This window comes from Armigeres subalbatus, chromosome 3, assembly GCF_024139115.2.
Source record: "Armigeres subalbatus isolate Guangzhou_Male chromosome 3, GZ_Asu_2, whole genome shotgun sequence".
Taxonomy (NCBI): Eukaryota; Metazoa; Arthropoda; class Insecta; order Diptera; family Culicidae; genus Armigeres; species Armigeres subalbatus.
In genome coordinates this window covers 383,534,676-383,556,005 of record NC_085141.1, presented here as the reverse complement: position 1 = coordinate 383,556,005, position 21,330 = coordinate 383,534,676, and the positions used below count along the sequence as shown (strand labels likewise).

General features: G+C 42.1%; 1 protein-coding gene across 4 annotated transcripts in view; it reads left to right on the top strand.

Annotated features, from left to right (window-relative positions):
- LOC134226677 (uncharacterized) overlaps positions 1-19,149 on the top strand; it is a 59,641-nt gene extending 40,492 nt beyond the window's left edge. For 3 of the 4 annotated variants that reach the window (XM_062707610.1, XM_062707608.1, XM_062707609.1), the window contains exon 10: positions 17,883-19,149. In XM_062707610.1, the coding sequence (XP_062563594.1) occupies positions 17,883-17,991 (109 nt within the window). In that variant the 3' untranslated portion in view covers positions 17,992-19,149. The remainder of the gene's footprint in view (positions 1-17,882) is intronic. The other variant, XR_009983537.1, reaches the window with a different exon arrangement.
- The last annotated feature ends 2,181 nt before the right edge of the window (positions 19,150-21,330 follow it).

Here is a 21,330-nt window from a genome sequence, read left to right as displayed (position 1 = left end):
ATCCCGGTCCACAAACGCCAGAGGTCATACCCTGCTAGAGTCGCTAGCGGTACTAAACGTAGTCCTGCTGAATGAAGGCCAAGTGCCAACGTTCAGGGGACCGAACGGTGATTCATGCATCGATGTGACCTTCTGCAGCGCGGGATGGACGGTGGAGCCAGAATGGGAGGTTCATGAGGGCATACCTCCAGCGATCATCAGGAAATTCGTTTTATGATCCGGTATACCCCGTAGCCACAAGGCGGATCGGCAAAGCCGATCTAGGATGGCGCACCTCGCAGTTCAACCCAGAACTCTTGGAGGAATCACTACGATGGGAGACGCGAACAACGGGATTAAGTGGCGACGAGTTAATCGATGTACTAACCCGTGCATGCGATGTGACGATGCCTAGGAGGACCAAACCTCCCGGAAACCGGCAACCTGTGTACTGGTGGACTGACACAATTGCAGACCTTCGTAGAACCTGTCTTCGAGCAAAGAGAAGGCTGCGACGTGCCAGAACAGACGCTGATAAGGTCGAGAGACGCAGGGTGTTCCAGACAGCGAGCAGAGCTCTGAACTATGAGATCAAATGTAGTAAGAGAGCCTGCTTCGAGCGGCTGTGCAGGATGGCAAACGACAATCCATGGGGAGATGCATACAGGATGGTGATGGCTAGGACCAATAGCACGCCACCTGAGAAATCTCCGGGATGTTGGCCAAAATAGTAGACGGGTTGTTTCGAGGCATGAATCATCGAACTGGCCCGCTACTCCCTACGAGTCAGTTGACGTGGTACCGCTAGTGACTAACGAAGAGCTTATCGTAGCAGCAAGAAAACTTAAGCTCAATAAGGCGCCAGGCCCGGATGGTATTCCAAACCTGGCCCTTAAACACGCCATTCTTGCCAATCCAGATATGTTCAGGAGCTGCCTCCAGAGATGCATGGACGAAGGAAACTTCCCAGATCGATGGAAACGGCAGAAATTGGTGCTATTACCGAAGCCTGGCAAACAGCCGGGGATCCTTCGGCATACAGACCAATTGCCTACTCGACACAGCTGGAAAGCTGCTAGAGAGGGTCATTCTGAATAGATTGTCGGCCTATACAGAGTGTGCTGGTGGCTTATCTAGCAACCAGTATGGCTTCCGTAAGGGCCGTTCTACCATCGAAGCAATTCGAGCAGTAACGGATACGGCCAAAGATAGCGAGAGGTTTAAACAGAAGAGGTATTAGGTACTGCGCGTTGATTACACTTGATGTAAAAACGCGTTTAACAATGCTAGCTGGGCAGCAATTGCTGACTCCCTGCACCGATTGAGAGTTCCGGATTACCTGTGCAGGATACTGAAAAGCTATTTTCAGAATAGGGTGTTGTTATACGACACTGATGCTGGTCAAAAGTCGATCGTAGTGTCCGCGGGTGTTCCACAGGGATCGATCCTCGGACCGGTTCTGTGGAATATTATGTACGACGGAGTATTGCGCTTAAGTCTCCGGCCGGAGTAAAGATAGAAGGCTTCGCGGATGACGTAATGCTAGAAGTAGCAGGTGACACTCTCGACGAAGTCGAACTGAAGGCTTCATACGCGATTGGCAGAGTGGAGGAATGGCTCAACTCGAGACGGTTATCCCTTGCACACCAAAAGACGGAAGTCGTGGTAGTGCATAACCGTCATGGGTTGCAACAGGCTAGGATAAGAGTAGGGACCTGCACAGTTAACTCCGTGAGGTCTCTCAAGCATCTGGGCGTGATGATCGATGATAAGCTCAATTTTACGAGCCACGTCGATTATGCATGTCAGCGGGCTTCATTGGCGATAAAATCTTTATCACGAATGATGTCCAACAGATCGGCAGTGCATAGTCAAGTGCGTAGGCTGATAGCTGGCGTAGCATTGTCTATCATCCGTTATGGCGTGCCGGCATGGGCCGTAGCACTAAAAGCCGAGTACAATGTAAAGAAATTGATCAGAGTACACCGGCTGATGTGCTTACGTGTCGCGAGCGCATATCGCACCATATCATATGAGGCGGTGTGCGTTATAGCTGGAATGATGCCGATTGACACACTCCTAGAGGAGGATGTGGAGTGCTACAACGAAAGGGACTCGGTGCAAGTGCGACGTGTCAAGAGAGCAGCTTCGTTGCTCAAATGGCAAAGAGCATGGGACACCGCAGTCAAAGGTCGTTGGACCCACAGACTGATTCCAGATGTGTCCAACTGGGTTGATAGGAAGCATGGTCAAGTCAACTTCCACCTAACACAGGTGTTGTCTGAACATGGCTGCTTTAAGAAATTCCTACACAGGTTTGGCTTCGCAGATTCTGCGGAGTGTCCTGAATGTGTAGGTGAGGTAGAATCGGCAGAGCATGTGATGTTCGCATGCCCGCGATTCGAGGTAGAACGCAATACCATGCTGCTTATTAGTGGTATGGATACAACCCCGGACAACCTCGTCGAGAGGATGTGCCGGGAAGAAGCTATATGGAATGCGGTGAACACAGCATCTCAACAGATCATGTCGAAACTGCAGCGGTGGTGGCGTCTTGAACAAAACCAACGAGTGCAGTAAGGGCACCTGTGATGCAGTGAACACCTTGCTCACCCCGACAACCAACATGTCGCGGGTGGGCTGCGGGACCTCAGTATGTAGATATAGAGGTCATTGCGGTTCACGCGCGGTGGTTGTTGTCGGGTGCTCGTCTCCAACGTGAGATTATGATACGGACCGTTAGGTTACTATCATAGCTTGCGATCGACGGGTGGTGAGGTAGCCACCCTTGAAGTCGATGTTGTGTGTATTGACGTCAAGTGCGTTAGCATAGGCGTGAGCGTTCTCAATAGTCCCCCCCTGATGTATTGCTTAATTGCGGGCCGGGGGTACGGACTGGCGAAAGGGTTTTGGTTTTAGTGGGTCGGGTAAGAGTTACATGACATACCCATCCCCACACTACCTGAGTACCTCCTCAGGTGTCTGGTTGCAGATTTCCGTTACCCTTGCTCAAGAAAAAAAAAAAAAAAAAAAAAGGTCGTTCTGCGCTCTATATTCCTTCTTCCGCCTTTACAGTTTTGCGTACAGTCTTGTTTCGTGTAAGAATTTTAACAATCTTTCGGTGTTTTCCTCGTTGTAGCTCAGTGCTTCTCTCAAACTTGTTGTGCTGATTCTGCTGTCTTCCCTCTCTCTTTTGAGATAGTCGGCACTGTAGATTCAGGTGCGGTACGTCAGCTGTGACTCCGCAGCATTCGCATGTGGGTGGATGATCCTTCTTTAATTCGCTGCCTGACCATCCGCAGCGCATCTTCTGCAGGGATGGGTATATCGATGCTTAATTGTTCCCTGGCCTCATTCGCCGGTCGATCAGCCATGGTGTTACCGTTTAAGCTGGCGTGTCCCGGAGTCCAGCAGAATCGGACGGGTTTGTTTTGTGCTGCACGTTCAATTTCCTGAATCCACGGATGTTTCGACGCTCCTGATTCTAACGTTAGTAAGCAACTTACTGAGTCCGTACGGGTCACCATCTCGGTATTGATGTTCGGGATCGCGCATTTGGGCTGCAGTAAAATGACTGGGACTTCGCCACAGATATGGAGAATCTCACGCTCTTTACCCACTTGGCCACAGCTCTGACGGTGATCTTTCAAGCTCAGAAAAGTACGTGTCGAGGCCGCGTCCAGCACGAAGAGTGTGTCGGGGCTTGTCGAGCCGTCCACTCGATTCGAGTTCGGTAATTAGTCGCTGATTAATAATCCGCTCGAGGAGCTTCGCCATGCAGCTGATGAGCTAGATTGGCCGGAAGGCGTTTGGTCTGGAATCGTGGCAATTTGGTTTCGGGATAGGAACGACGATGTCATTCCGCCAGCTGACGGTACACTCGCCGATACGCCAGATATCGTTCAACAGCTCAAGAAGCGTCGTTTTTACGGATAGCGGAAGACGTTGCAGTAGAGGGTACCCGATGGAATCTGGGTGCTACTATTTTCTCGGTGAAACTGTCAACGTCCCACTCGGCATTTGGCCGGATGGTTTCAGCCGTAAGCCGCTCGTACAATGACCAATCAGCTTGATCGTACAGCTACTTTTGCCGGTTGTTCGATGATTCGTCCACCCAGGGATGGACAAGACGATCGGGTGGTGGTCGCTATTATGGGTGTCCGATAGGGTTCGCCAAGTAAGCCTAGGATCCAGACTCTGGGAACAGATGGTCACGTAGATTGCCGAGGTGTTGCCCGTGGCCGGGTCGATTTTTTATTTATCATCAGACTAAGGCCGGAGTGGCCTGTGCTGCACATAAAAGACTTCTCCATTCAGCTCGGTTCATGGCTGCACTTCGCCAACCACGCAGTCTGCGGAGGGTCCGCAAGTCGTCCTCCACCTGATCGATCCACCTTGCCCGCTGTGCACCTCGTCTTCTTGTTCCCGTCGGATCGTTGTCGAGAACCATTTTCACCGGATTACTGTCCGACATTCTGGCTACGTGCCCGGCCCACCGCAGTCTTCCGATTTTCGCGGTGTGAACGATGGATGGTTCTCCCAACAGCTGATGCAACTCGTGGTTCATTCGCCTCCTCCACGTACCGTCCGCCATCTGCAACCCACCATAGATGGTACGCAACACTTTCCTTTCGAAAATTCCCAGTGCGCGTTGGTCCTCCACGAGCATCGTCCAGGTCTCGTGTCCGTAGAGAACTACCGGTCTTATAAGCGTTTTGTAGATAGTCAGTTTGGTACGGCGGCGAACTCTATTCGATCGGAGCGTCTTGCGGAGTCCAAAGTACGTACGATTTCCAGCCACTATGCGTCTCCGAATTTCTCTGCTGGTATCGTTATCGGCGGTCACCAGTGAGCCCAAGTACACGAATTCTTCAACCACCTCGATTTCGTCACCACCGATAGAAACTCGTGGTGGGTGGCTCACATTGACCTCTCTTGAGCCTCTTCCTATCATGTACTTCGTCTTCGACGTGTTGATGACTAGTCCAATCCGTTTAGCTTCGCTTTTCAGTCTGATGTAGGCTTCCTCCATCCTCTCAAAGTTACGTGCCATGATATCAATGTCGTCGGCGGACTTCGTGAAAATCGTACCACTCGTGTCAATCCCTGCTCTTCGTATTACTCCCTCCAAAGCGATGTTGAATAACAGACACGAAAGACCATCACCTTGCCGTAACCCTCTACGCGTTTCGAAGGGACTCGAGAATGCCCCTGAAACTCGAACTACGCACATCACCCGATCCATCGTCGCCTTGATCAACCGTATCAGTTTATCCGGAAATCCGTTTTCGTGCATTAGCTGCCATAGCTGGTCCCGATCGATTGTATCATATGCGGCTTTGAAGTCGATAAATAGATAATGTGTGGGCACGTTGTATTCGCGGCATTTCTGCAATACCTGACGTACGGCGAACACCTGATCTGTGGTAGAGCGTTCACCCATAAATCCCGCCTGGTACTGCCCCACGAACTCTCTTGCAATTGGTGTTAGTCGACGGCATAAAATTTGGGAGAGTACCTTGTAGGCGGCGTTCAGCAATGTGATTGCGCGGTAGTTGCTACAATCCAGCTTATCGCCCTTTTTGTAGATGGGACACACGACACCTTCCATCCACTCCTGCGGCAGAACCTCATCCTCCCAAACCTTGGTAATCACCCAGTGCAGCGCTCTAGCCAGTGCTTCACCACCGTGTTTAAACAGCTCTCCTGGTAGTTGGTCAACTCCAGGGGCTTTGTTGTTATTCAGCCGGCCGATCTCCTCCTGGATTTCCTGGAGATTCGGAGCCGGAAGTCGCATGTCCTGCGCGCGTGCTCCTAGGTTCATTACCATACCGCCACCGTTGTCTGCCATATCGCCATTCAGGTGCTCTTCGTAGTGCTGCCGCCACCTTTGGATCACCTCACGCTCGTTCGTAAGAAGGTTCCCGTTTATGTCCTTACACATGTCGGGCTGTGGCACGTGGCCCTTACGTGAACGGTTCAACTTCTCATAGAACTTTCGTGCGTTATTAGCGCGGTACAGTTCCTCCGTCTCTTCACGGTCTCGATCTTTCTGATAGCGCTTTTTCCTCCGGAAAATCGAGTTTTGTCTGTTCCGCGCCCGTTTGTATCGTGCCTCGTTCGCCCTCGTGCGTCAACTAACTGCTCACATTCGCCGTCATACCAGTCGTTTCTCTGATCCGGAGCCACCGTGCCTAGTGCAGCGGTTGCGGTGCTTCCAATGGCGGATCGAATATCTCTCCAGCCATCTTCAAGAGATGCTGCCCCTAGCTGCTCTTCTGTTGGGAGTGCCACTTCTAGCTGCTGCGCGTAGTCTTGGGCTAGTCTACCGTCTTGTAGCCGCGGCGGTCGACTACGACGGGTGTTGAAAACCGTCGAGAGTTTAGAGCGCATGCATACTGCAACGAGGTGGTGGTCGGATTCAATATTCGCAGTGCGGTAAGTGCGGACGTTCGTGATGTTCGATTTGGTTTTCCGTTACTTGATTAGTTGGTTTCCATTGATTTGTGGATATTCTTGCGTGGAAGGAAAGTGCTTTGGACTACCATTCCGCGTGAGGCTGCAAAGTTTATGCATCGTTTGCCGTTGTCGTTCGATACGGTATGCAGACTATCTGGTCCGATGACCGGTCTATACATTTCCTCCCTTCCTACTTGAGCGTTCGTGTCACCGATGACGATTTTGACGTCCCGCAGTGGGCATCCATCGTATGTCTGCTCCAGCTGCGCATAGAACGCTTCTTTCTCGTCGTCGGATCTCCCTTCGTGTGGGCAGTGCACGTTGATGATGCTATAGTTGAAGAAACGGCCTTTTATCCTCAGCTTGCACATTCTTGCGTTGATTGGCTGCCACCCAATCACGCGTTGGCGCATCTTTCCCAGCACTATGAAGCCGGTTCCCAGCTCGTTGGTGGTGCCACAGCTTTGGTAGAAGGTAGCCGCTCGATGCCCGCTTTTCCACACTTTCTGTCCTGTCCAGCAGATTTCCTGCAGCGCTACGACATCGAAGTTGCGGGGATGTAATTCATCTTAGATTATCCTATCGCAACCTGCGAAGCCTAGCGACTTGCAGTTCCATGTTCCAAGCTTCCAATCGTGATCCTTTATTCGTCGCCTAGGTCGTTGCCGATTGTATCGAGTCGTATTATCTTCTATGTCGTTCGTAATAGTTGTTTTTAAAGGCAGCTTATTGGGCCTGCGCAAACCTCCTGTCTCGTCGGAGGGCCGTCGTGTCAGGGCTGTTTAGCGTCCCACCTAACACCAGGACTTGGGCTTGTGCGCTTTGAGCGGCACACGGTCGCTTTGGCGGAGCCTACTTGCGGATACATGCAGCTTTTTATAGAGGTTTAATAGGGCCCACTGTCAAACCCCACCACATCCTAGGCAGGCGCCACAGATGGCTGGGGAGGGATCGTCAAGCCCTTGGACATAGTCCCTGCTACCCGTGGCCGGGTCGATGCGGGTGTATTAACCGTCGTTTAAAATTACTAACTGAAGCGCGTTCGATTGGCGAGCCCCCACGCGAGATGGTGGGCGTTGAAGTCCCCAAGAAGTAACACCGGTCCCTCTAGCTGCTCGAACAACTCACCCAGTGCAGCCTGACACTGCGCAGAACTCGGCGGGATGTAGATAGATACTACCGTTACCTGGATCGGAGCGTAGATGCGTACGGCAATAAGCTGCAAGATGTTGTGGATCTGCACACGCTCAAACGGTCTTGCCAGGGGTGTACTCTGTTCGACTCCAGAAGTAACGTAGGGGAAAAGTGGGTAAAACCGACACCTTAAGCAACTTTACAGTTCCCCAACCTATGAAGCAATTTTCCGGTCTAGAAATTTCATACAAGCATACTTTGGCTCTTCATGCATCAGTCCATGAGGTCTCAGGACAATATTTCTTGATCAAATTTGATTTATGATGAAAACGCGAACAGTCCATCGTCCACCCCAATCAGCAGGGGTGGGGATAAGATCGACACCACATGAGGGTAAAACCGACACATCAAGTCGTTATGGAATCGAACATCAGAACAATTCTAAATTATGTTACAACATAATTGAAAATGTTTAACAACATTCATTTTGATATTTGTGTATGAAATTCATGTTTAGGTTTCACTCATAAACGATGGTTGAACAAAAGTTTATATATTTAAAATCATCACCACATATCATATTTTATTTAGTAAAGGATGTTATCGATCATTTAGTAATTCGCGTTCGATCATTTAGTAGTTTGTCAATAACTCATTCCAAAAGCTGAATTTCGAAATGTGTTGTATGGTGAACTTCTAGTGCGAAGGTTTTTCTACAACTCGACCTAATGGTTCGGTGGTAGAATTCAACTAACAACGGAGTTAGGGGGACAAGGGGCAATATGGACACCCAAAGGTTTTAATCAATTTTAGGTGATTTAAATTGAATATAATTCGGATTTCTTGGAATTACATGATACTATTACTAGTTAACTACCAGTTCTGCTTTCAGAAAAAATTAAGGTGATTATGGAATGAAGCCCGTGGTGAATTTCAAATTCACCACACGTTTATCTACATACATTTCAAAAAGCCCAAATCTGGCGTTATAATTTTCGTACAATGCTGAAACTCAAATTATGATTGTTCAGCATAACTAAGCAAACGATTTACCATTATTTCAGCCCCATACGCGTTATGGTTCTTTCATCTCGTGCCACTGAAGAAAATATTGGAAAAGCACGTGGTTTACAAAATGGCCATTTTCTGGCTTAATTGTATAATCACCTTAAGCTCTTTTAGTGGAATGTAATCAACCGTCAAGTCGAGTCAAGTACAAGACACTGAAGACGACCACACAGTTGTGGTCGAAATACGTATCTGCAAAGATAACGAAAATTAACTGGTGGAATGAAATGGACAGTACTTAATTCGTCTTAGACGGTTTACCAGTTCTGTTTTGAATTGTATTGAAAATAAGGCAATTTCAATCAAATAGGACGATTTTGTAATAGTTAATTTTTCACTACTCTCGGGAAGGTAGCGGGGTAGATTGGACACCCCCATGGGGCAGTATGGACACCCTTATAAAATATGAAGAAAATTATCTTACTTGTAATTATAAGCCATTGTAACCTATTTTATGGATCATCCAACATAAACATCACCCAATTGTTCATCTTCCTGTCATGATTTTGTATGAGACACCTAAAATTGTGTTTGGATCATCAACATCCGAAAATCTATTTCCCTCTTCTTAAGCGAGGTCATATATGGTCGTTTTCTATATTAATTCCATGACGAATAGAAGAAGATTGATTACGTAACGTAAACATATGCCACTTTCAGCCGACCTCATACATGTATGTCGAACTTTTTGTATGAAGCATATGATTGTTTTTATATGGATCCTCACACTTATTGCAAGACCCCTTATCAATCGTCTCTACTCTAAGCATTGCATAATCTATGCATACTCTTATTCACTCTACTGGCATCGCCAATCCTTCCAATGGGTTGTACCGATCAACTTGCCAACGAGATTGCCAAATCTATACAAAACACTTCCTTTTTTGTCGCACTTTCAGCGACTTTTATGGTATATATATGCTTCTATGGTATATATGTCATGTACTGGAACTTTTATAGCGATTTATAATTCCGCACCATAATAACACGATATGAAAGCCAAGTTCGATGAGTTTGAGGTTATGTTTTTAATTTTTAAGGTGTCAGTTCTACCCCCATATAGAGTGTTCAGTTTGCCCCAACAGGTGAACAAATTTAAAAACTGTTGGAAATTTTGTAAAAATCAAGGAAACTTGTCACAAATGCATGCCAGAGCACTGTAAATAACAAAATTTTGCTATGGGATGACCAATTATTGAGAAATCATCTTCTGTGGTAAAGTAAAGCTTATTTTATGGGAGGTGAAACTTATAATTTTTAACCATTTGGAAGACATTGTAACTTTTTTGTCAAATTTATGCGCTAAGAAAATAAAACAATGGCTTCTACGCTATAAATTAGTTGTTGATGAAAGGATTATAGAGTTCGCTGCATTGAAAGTAGAGAAATGATTGAATTAACAAGAATATTGGGGGTGTCCAATCTGCCCCGGGTGTTCATAATGCCCCTTGGTCCCCTATAGCGCTAGTTGCAGTAGCTTAAACTAAATGATTGGTATTTTGTAATCATTTAGTCTAAGTTACTGAAACTAGAGCTATACTGCCGTGAATCGCATATCTGTCCCATCTTTGCTGGGTTTCCTATTCATATGGGACAAATATGCGATTCACGGCAGTATAGCTCCGTTACTAGTGGTATTTAAACAACGAACCATTAGGCAGAGTTGTAGTAAAACCTTCGCACCATAAGTCCACCATACAACACATTTCGAAACTCAGCTTATGGAATGAGCTATTGACAAACTACTAAATGATCGAACGCGAATTACTAAATGATCGATACCATCCTTGATGGTGCAGTTATGACAATAAATGAAAATGACTAGTTCCGTAGGTGACAAGCAAAATGGATCACGAAAGAACAACACTAGAGAACGGCTTGAATATATCTAAGAGCAAAATAAGCCTAAAAATACGGTTCTTCTTTGAGCGCTATTGTTATCCGATCTGCAGGTTTTTCTTTATGATTCAATATTACCCCATCGACCTATTGTCACGCCAAATGATGATATGGTATGTAATCAGTCTTTGATTAAGTTATATTCCCCGGCGCCTCGTTTTCCAATACTTAAATTATATTATGCAATGAATGATGAGTCTAATAAAACAGAGGTATTTCGTGATTCGATGGCAGGTGTCGAATTTACCCCAACTGATAACATAATAATGATGAGCTACATGTGGATGTTTCAAAATTGGAAAATTTTTCCACAACATATACAAAATGATGTTCAATTATGGATCAGAGATGGATTACATACTGAAAATCAACAAATTATTGTCGAAAAAGCTTATACACCAATACCAAAATTTTAGATAACTCATCTCGTCAATGATGATCAACGCTAATTGTCTTTTTATTATGACTCTTACACGTCTCCACCAGTTACAAAATGACTAGAAATACAAGAAATTAAACGTTTATTCAAAGTGTGTTGAAATTCTGTCCGATAATCACTTGAAATCAGAGATTTGAAGTGGTGTCGGTTTTACCCACAATTCCCCTATAGTGCTTGCCGAAAAAATCTGGTGCGACGAGGGATTGATTAACTTTCGTCTTAAAGGTGTTAAATGGTCAAATCAGCAGAATTCGAAGGAGTTTCACTATTTTACAAGGATTACCGTTTAGGATGGCCATTAGAGCCCACACCACCCCCCCACCCCCCGATGTTTAAACGATTGCATTTGTCATTTTAATAATCCTCCAAAAATTTTAGCATATTTGGATGTAATTTGACTGTGCACACGTCATTTAAAGTTTGAATGGAAATTACTATGAAAACTGACCCTTATGTAAAAGACCGTTCCCAAGATACTTATCAAGCTGAAAGGCAGTTGTCGTTGCGAATCGATTTGTGGTTTGAATGCAAAGTTATGAAGAAAATAAAACTGCTCATGTTATTCTTTTACGTGTTAAATTGAATTTCCCATGATTAAGTATTCAGTATAACCTTTCTTGCGAGCATCAAATTATTTTGCAACAAAGACAGCCTGTTTTCTTATAAAATTTCCTGTTGACAATGTACTCATATGTTTCTAGAGCTTAAAGGGAAGGGTTGGGGAACGGTTTTCCATAAAAGTTACTGTTTTCATAGTAATTTTCATACAAACTTCAAATCTCGCGTGCTCACTTGAATTACATCCAAATTAGCCAAAAATTTAGGAGGATTATTAAAGAGGCAAATGCAATCGTTCAAGCATCGGGGGGCAAAAAAGTCAAAATTTGAATCGATTGATGTCCATGTACGAATATCTACAATTGGTTGATTTTGTGGCGTCATAGAAGCAATTGAATGTTTAGAGCATCGTTAAGCGTTCTATAAGTGTGAGCAAGTGCAGTATTTAATTACTAGATATCTAGTGACTTTTGTGTAGTCCTCAACACTAAAATGAGCGTTTATAGCCTATTGAGATTGAGCCATCTATTACGAAATTTATTAATTTTGAAAATGGAAGGGTATCGAATTGTTACGACGCGTTCAGACTACAGCAAAATAATATCTTTTAACGTTTCCATATTTTCTCACTTGTGCTCGGTAACAAATTGACGACGTGTTTAGTAATTTCATTACCATGAATGTCAATAAAATAACAGAACGTCGGTAAAAGTTTAACAATATTTTCGGTTAAACTTTATATGTATTTCCGAGCGATCGGTAAATAGATGATTTTTTTGAGTTTCAAAATAGAAATTAATATTATAAATGCAAAATAAGTTTTATGTGCAATGACAAATGGATTATTAGGCGTCTTGGTAATGCAAGCGTCTTGGTAGAAATTATGCAACTATAAAATCACAATTTCTTTTGCTTTTTAAAAGGCATTAAGAATTAATAGAAATAAAAGGAAGAAAGAATTGCGATCTTATAACCCTTTGCAATGTTTAAGAATTGAAGATCGACTTTTTCACTAAAAATGCTGGAGAAAATTATTCAAACAATTCTGAATATTTATATTTATTCCAAAACGATCTTTCATCTTTCCACAATGTCCAAAAATTATTTTATTCTGAGTCAAAGGTGAAAAAACTATAAATGCCGAACAAAAATGTTTTGCTGCAACAGTCAGTAGTTTTTTTGGCGGTCTTCAGTACTTTTATGCCGTTTAATCAGTCATCGGTAAAAAATATCAATTTTGATATTTGGTTTACTGATATCTCAGTAAAATCATTTATTGTAAATCATGTAAGATTTGTAAAATTTTTTACCGAACAACAAAACCCTGGTTAAGTGTGTAGAATGAGGGAAGGGAAGGAATATTAGTAGCTGATTTTTGAAGGCTGTGTTTACCTCTGCGGGGCCCTCCTTAACCGTGCGGTAAGATGCATGGCTACAAAGAAAGACCATGCTGAGGGTGGCAGGGTTCGATTCCCAGTGCCGGTCTAGTCAATTTTCGGAATGGATATTGTCTCGATTTCCCTGGGCATAAAAGTGTTAGCCTCATTATACTGCCGTTATACGCATAACTGTCCCATGTACATAGGAAATCCCAGCAAATATGGGACAAATATGCGTATAACGGCAGTATATACCAGAGGTTCCCAAACTGTGGGTCGCGACCCCCAGGGGGTCAGTGGTGGGTCGCGAATGACAAATCTTAATTCATAATTTACTATTTACTATTTTGTCCCACAAATCTATTCCATATTTTGATTTAAGATCTAACTAATGATTGGATGAATAAAAAATAACAAACCAGGTTAACCGCCTTTTTTTGTTATACGATATTTGGGCAAGTAGAAATAATCCTATTCAATCCAAATGTAAGCCCCGAACCCAATCCAAAACCAATCCTAAGCCAATTCGAATCCGATCTAAATCAAATCCAAATCTATTTTAAATCCAATCCAAATCTAATTCAAATCCAATCCAAATCTAATTCAAATTCAATCTAAATCCAATCCTAATCAAATCAAAATCCAATTCAAAATCGATTTGAATAAATTTTAAATCCAATCCAAATCCAACCCAAATTTAATTCAAATTCCATCCAATCCAAAAAATTGACGAATTTTTGACAAATATAATAATAGGGTATAAAGCAATTCTCGTTTAACTTTTCAAAAGGACCTAAGTAACATTTTTTTCATGAATTAATTTGAATACTGCAATAAATAGCTTTCATGTTGTTCTGTTGATTGCTGTTGATTGCAGTTATTATAGTTTGTCCAATCCAAAGCCCAGTATCCATTTTGTTCAATATTACCAAGCGGAATTTTGACAACTGATCTGCATGAAGCAAAATGTCACTTTTACTTACGGAATAATCAAGCAGACTATTTTTCCGAAAGCAAAGTGACAGCTCCCATTAGTTTGCATGGGAACCTTACAAATTCCTCTTTTGATTTTTGTTCTTTTCAGGTGGATACTGTTGAAGAAATTTCATTTCTATTTTTTTCCGATTCAGTAAATGGAATTTAACATGGGATTGGGATAGAAAAAGGAATTTCTTTTGAACACGATACCAACCTTAACGCGAACTCATTTTTGTCTAATTTCATAAAATCAATGCATTTGGTACCTGGTGGGTCGCAAGCAATTTAGGATTCTGCTAGGTGGGTGGCATATCCAAAAAGTTTGGGAACCTCTGGTATACACTGGATTCTGTTTTTACGCGATTTATATTATCTCAATTTTCCACTCATCCTAAATGTTTAACGCATATCAATTATCATGTGATTTTTCTTTAATTTATCCTGGTTTTTTTGAAACATGTTGCGAAGAGTTTGGTGGTAAATTGAAGTCACACGATAAAAAACACGAGCGATAAAAAATCGTGTAAAAATAAAATCCTGTGTATACGAATGCAGAAATGGTAACTTGGCTTAGGTACCAGTTAATAACTGTGGAAGTGCTTAATGAACACTGCGAGGAAAGTGCTTAATGAAAGCTGCGAGGCGACAATGTCCCAGTGGGCAATATAATGCCAATTAAGAAGAAGAAGAAGTTTACCTCTACGTCTCCACAAATACCACAGGAAGGATTATCAGTTAGTCGGTAGGCATCGTTGGTTCTTCCATTCTCCTACACAATGACTTTAGCTAACCATGATTCGGCCGCACAAAGCAGAACAAACTAACGGGGCTACCCCAAATGGCATAACGACCGTTTGGCATACTAAAAAAATAGTCAATGATTTTAGGGCCATTTGACATAACGACCATTTGGCATAAAAATTAAAAGAATTATAAAAACCCTAGAAAGAAACCAGCCCTAGGGCATATGCAAACAGTGGAGGATCGCAAACCGACGTGTAGCATCCTGTACTTACTAGCTCGATAGCTTCGGCAAACCATGGAAGAGCGCACTTGAATCGACAGGAGCAAAACGCAATACAAGCGCATGATCCACCTATTATCAAATATAAAAGTCGAGTCAAGTACGAGACACTGAAGACGGCCTTACTGTTGAGGTCGAAATACGTATCTGTCTAGATACAATTAAGTATTGGAATTCAATGGGATTGTACAAACTCGTCTTATGACAAGTGATTTCTAGCATGATTTTTGAAAACGTCGTATGTCCAAATGAAACGCCTCTTTCATTAATATCAAAGGTAGTTATGCATTTATTGCAATATTTCCACCTCAGCACGCTAAGCAAAGCTATTTTCTTTAGATCTCTGTGAAAAAATTCGATGTAAATGTTAGTATGGCTTCGTAATAATCAAAAGAGAAAGTAAACAAAAAGAGTCTCTCTTTTAAGCTAACGACGTTTTTAAAAATCACGCGGGATTTTATTTTCTGCTCATGACGAATAACACTCGCACTGTACTTGCTTTCACAATGGCTATTGCTTCAGTTCTTTATGCCAGCTTGCGAGCTTTAGATTGCTCGAATGATGTGAGAAGTAACATGGTCACCTCACGGGAGAATTGCTAAAATCGACTCACCTCACGTCACTCGACTCGTAGAATAAGCCCAATTAGGATTGGTGAGTCTTAATGAGACATCTCATCGCGATCAGCTCATGCGCTGTTTGACATATGGCAAACCTTTAAAAACAACAGCGAAGGTCTGTAAAACTTCTTTATTCTTTCCTTTCTTTGTCTTTGTTCTTGCTTCTTTTTCTGCCTTCTTCGTTTTACCTTTTCCATCATCCGTTTTTTGCACGTCCTTTTTCGTTTCATCTTTCTTTTTTTTTCTTTCTTATCCTTTTATTTCCGTAAGGAAAATTACTGGTTTGGCAGGCTTTGTTCTATTATTACCAGCCAATTTCCTATGATCTTCTGGAACTCAGCCTTAAAATTATGTGCCATACAAATTATCTTCTGCCCAAATTCAAGCGTCATCGGTTCTGACAAATTATTATAACAATAGTAGAACAAAAGCTGCCAACGCCGTCATTTCGCCTACCTCAGAGATGAGTGATCATAATCAAGAAGTGAAACTTTTTTCTTCTCACTTACCTTTTCTCATTTTTCCCTTTTTTTCACATATTTATGTCATGTGACACTTTCGGCTAGATGGCTCTAGCGCATACGACATTCAGCCAAAATAACTAAACTAGTAGTAGTATTAGTAGTAGTGACAGTAGTAGTGGCGGTAGTAGTACTAGTTATAATGGAAGTAGTTATAGTAATGTCATTGATAATTGTACACTCTGTTGTGATAATATCCCATAATACCGCACAATACGCTTTTCTAATTTTTTTCATTCTCGGTAACACGACAACATGGACGCCAGTCGGGCATGGCGCTGGAAACAACATGCCTGCAAAGTTCGAGGCAAGCAAATGTGACGTACGAATGGGAATCTCAGCGAAAATCGCCATCACAAGGGGATGATTGATCAGTTTTTATTTTCAATTGAGTTAGTCAACCCAGCAGTGACTACATTAATAACGATAGTTAGCGATAGTGACAGTATTTTTAAGAGCTAGTTTAGACATCAAAGGCACGGTATTACCAGATCGATTCCCTGTTCGATCGTAGATACACCACGTTGGTCGACTTTCCATTAGCAACAATCTTTCAAGCAGCCTAGAAGAAGTAGAGAAGAGTTCTTTCTATCGGAATCAGATATGATGCTGAACGAAATTTTGTAACTGCTACTTAGTTCTTAGCAAGATTTCCATCATATAATTTTTATATTATAGTTCAACGTTTAATATAAGACATCCCCTTATTTGGAACTAACTAACCGACTCTAGATATATTTTTTTTTAAATGGGAATCACTCAGTATATATTGGAGTCACTAATGAAACGAGGTGAGCGACAAGGCAACATACCTTCTACGATCACCACGATCACCGAGACGTCCATAATCGGAAACTGATTACATTTCGTTAATTTACGAAATCGTCTACGCATCATCTATGTCTATTGATGGTTTTATAGTATCTGTTGGCCTGAATGAAAAGGAAAATGACAGAATTATTTTTCAGTGCGCTGTTGAATAAAATGCTACGTAAACATGGCATTATATCGGCTCCTTTAACATTTCCTAGCATTAGATAGTGTAACGACGTGTATTCCTGACTGAAGTTTTATTCCTGTCAGTGGTTCATAATGTGGGTGACACACTTTCCTTAGGAATTGTCGATTTCATTCTTTTAAATTTTAAAACGTTTAAATTCGAGTGAGAATTGTCGTAATCCAAGAATCTGGCGCCATTCTACTTGTATGATAAATCCAATTGTTCTGTCCAGTGTACACCTTTTTCATTTTGGTACTTCTGATTGGAGTACCCACTTTCTTGATGATATACCCACTAGGGTAGTTCAAAAAATTGATTTTGCTCCACAACGCCCATCTAATTCTGCCTTATATTCTGAGTGTTCCCCGAAAATTATTTAGCACAAGCCGTTTCAATAAATCAACCGTTAAATAGGTGAACGATGGAACATGTGTTGAGTGAGACGTCTGTTTCTCTGTGTTAGAAATATGTGGCGATAGCTAAAAATTAATCAGAATGGATACTTTCTTAAGTCGGCCCTTTTCACCATTTGGGTTGCTTATGAACCTCTAATCTCTAAATAGTAAAATTATTTACATACATATCGCACGGGTCAGATCAGCTGCTAGAAAGTGCTACCTTTGTGCTTATTTGACTATTCTCAATGCAGCAAGTCCAAACAGCACCTGACTACATAACTGTGTCAATAGCCTGTTAAAAATACCTGTCGTTTTCCTATTTCTAGATTTTTTCATCCACATAAAACAAATAAAAACAACAATACCTATCCACAAATTTTTTGATATTTCATAAAACTAATTTCACTGCTTTTCTTCCCGTTCCAGTGGAGATGAAGGTGACCCCGACGATCTGGTGGACGACGAAAACATGACCCTGGAAATCAAGCTGGCATTCAAGGAATTCATAAGCGACCATAAACGACAAAACTACTAGCCTGCTGTTCCGCCGCCATTGACTGCAGCGCTGCTGTGCCCCAGCTGTTGACAAAAGGTCAATCACGTGTGCGAAAAGGAAGCAGATGTAGTAGCAACAGCGACCGCAGCCTAAAAAAAAACAACATTCAGATTTAGTAAGGAGTATCCTATTTTTATCAATATTTAATTTTAAGCTAAATATCGTTCCACGCGAGTGCCGCCCCTAGGTAGTCATGGAAGATTGGAAGCGCTGTCAGCCAATTCAGCATAAGGAAATAGTATCTGCAATCGAGTAGAGTCAGTGAAGAAGAGCACAATGTTTTACACCTAATCCCGAAAATTGGCTGTGCAAGCATGATGGCGTGCAAGAGAATAATCCTACTTAAAACTAGGCAGAAAGTGTATCACACTTAAAGATAGTTACATAAATCCAATCATCCACGCGAGTGAAGAGCAGGCCACTTCCATATCCAATGATCTTCAGTAAGTACAGCTCAGTTTTGTTCGCGTCTTTCCTCATTTTGGGAGAAGTGAGCCATCGTGATTTTGCCAGCTTAGGCTTCAATTGTGAAAATGAAATTATATACACTAAAAGAAAAAGAACTACCGAAGAATATCACGCAGATGAGCGACTGATTGCGTAGATCGCTCCTCTGCGATGATGAATTGTGTCACAGTTCAATAAAATCCGTATGCCTATCAAAAGCGCAGGAAGCTTCTATCTGTTCCGATTCTAGTTGTTTCACGTTAAACTATTTAGGATTGTGTTCCAATTTCGAATTGTTCTAAATTCAAGATACAACTTTGCATGCTTAACCATACAAAAGTAGTCAACATTGCCGCCATTTGTTTAGTAAGATTTCCAGTGATCAATCACGAAGTTCAAAACGTCCTTGTTCGAAACCAAAAGACACGTGAAAGATGCTGCTAGAGCAGTTGAAAATATGAAACCAACAGGACAGGTAGAGAGCAGAAAGCTTATAACACTAGGCGAGCAACGACGAATAAAAATCTACATTAAGCTTTTAGTAGCAACGGCTCTGGTTCGAGCCAACCTGTGTGAAATCAAACAGACTACAGAATACAGATTCAAATAATGTTGCAATGTTCACAGTGATTCAGAACTGTTGAAAATACACTGAGAAAAAAAATAATAAAATGTTCATCAAGAATGAAAGTATGCGTCTTGAATTATTGATGACCTTCATGAGCCCTGCTATAAGGACCTTCCACATTCACTTTCACCTTCACTTCATCTAACGATCACTTCACATTTAGATTAATTACCGTTTCCACATAAAGTGGAAGTGGATACTCAGTACTCTGTGCTGCGATATGTATATGTGGAGTGGAAACCATAATAGCAGTTTTATACACCCCCATTCTTGTTTACGGACGAACGAAACTTTCGAACGAATGCAGTTCGTTCGAATCGTTTCCCTATTTGATTTTGCTGGCGTAAACGAGAATGCACATCAGCTTTCGTTCGAAAGCGCGTTCGTACGTAAACAAGAATAAGGGTGATCATTTTAGGTATGTGAAATCCGTTATAAGGCATCGCTCATTCCACTTCACAGCTTATATATCAATGGACTGAACTCGAGGACAATAAACTTTTTCATCTAAGCTGTTGATCACCTGGATCAAGTTTGTGGGAGAACCCTTCAGCATCGCTCGCTTCCTCGGCAATTCGTATGCAGGATTCGTTGTCTTCGAACAATGGTATTGGATGGCCAAATCACTTCGCATGCAGTTTGACTCAGGGACATGAACTTCGTTTCTGTTGATGCAAGGACCAGGTACGCCAAACACCCGATGAGTTCGGTCGGTATATGGCTTCTTAAGCATATCCACGTTAAATTTCGGACACCCTTGGTCCAAAGCAGTTTTTTTTTCTTTCTAATTTTTCAACCAACTGAGACGATCCATTTACATGACAGCTAACCTTTGCAGTAAATCGGGTTTTTTCATGATTGTGTTTTACATTACATTTTTACATTTTTAGTCAGAAAAATATATTAAGCTTTTAGTGGAATGTATTAAACCGTCTAAGACGAATTAAGTACTGTCCATTTAATTCCACCAGTTAATTTTCGTTATCTTTGCAGATACGTATTTCGCCAAGTCGAGTCAAGTACAAGACACTGAAGACGACCACACAGTTGTGGTCGAAATACGTATCTGCAAAGATAACGAAAATTAACTGGTGGAATTAAATGGACAGTACTTAATTCGTCTTAGACATTTTTAGTGTTTGTACATACGTAGGCACTTCATCTATGATAGTTTCCATAAATGTTTTGCCTTTCTCGTACAACGATGTTGTACACTATAAAAAAAATACACGAGAGGACCGTGTGTTCTACACATGAATTTGCGCATGTTGTCAAAGCAAATCAATATCACGTGTAAAACATATGACATCGCTCATTCGAAACTCTGCATTTGTTTATAAACAAACCACACGGTATTTACGTGTAAAACAAATAGAATTCTGTTGCTTGACTTGCCAGAGTCACTTGTTAGATATGTGATATCGAAATGAATTCGTGTTGAATTTCGTTTGTTATAACAAGTGAATTTCATGTTTTCTTTCATATTTAAATGATAATGATGATTGCATATCCGTCCGGAATCCGATTTCCGTCAGCGGATCGAAATCCATTTCGAAAAACAGTTTTCATAACTTCAACTATTACTTGATTAGAAAAACCGTCTCTCGTTGGTTTTCGAAACCATGACGGAAATTGCATTCCGAACAGATAAAATAAAATTCGAACAAGTTAGATTAAAATGGCGGTACCCCGTTTGGCATAATGCCATATGGCATAATGCCGTTTGGCATAACGCCGTTTGGCATAATGGCCATTTGGCATAATGGCCGTTTGGCATAATGGCCATTTGGCATAATATATATGCGGTGTCAAATTGAAAGCCATTTGGCATAATGGCCATTTGGCATAAGGGCCGTTTGGCATAACGACCATTTGGCATAATTTGTATGCGGTGTCAAAATGAGGGCCGTTTGGCATAAAGGCCATTTGGCATAATTCATATACGGTTCCAAATTAATTGCCGTTTGCAACAATTCATATGCAATAAAGAAGGGTAAATTACAGAAAAAGTGAATGAAAGTTTTTCTATCAAGGCTTTCAAGAAATGGTCAGTTCATAAATTCCATTGAAATAAACAAAGAACTGCTCGCGTTTCAAAGAAGGGTAAATTATAGGAAATGAAAATGATAAGGTGTTGAAGTGAATAATCTTCAGCGGGATATACAGTGAACCCCTCAAGAGACGATTTTCTGACTCGATAACGAGTCATGGAAGCAAGTTATGCCATATTATAAAATATGTTA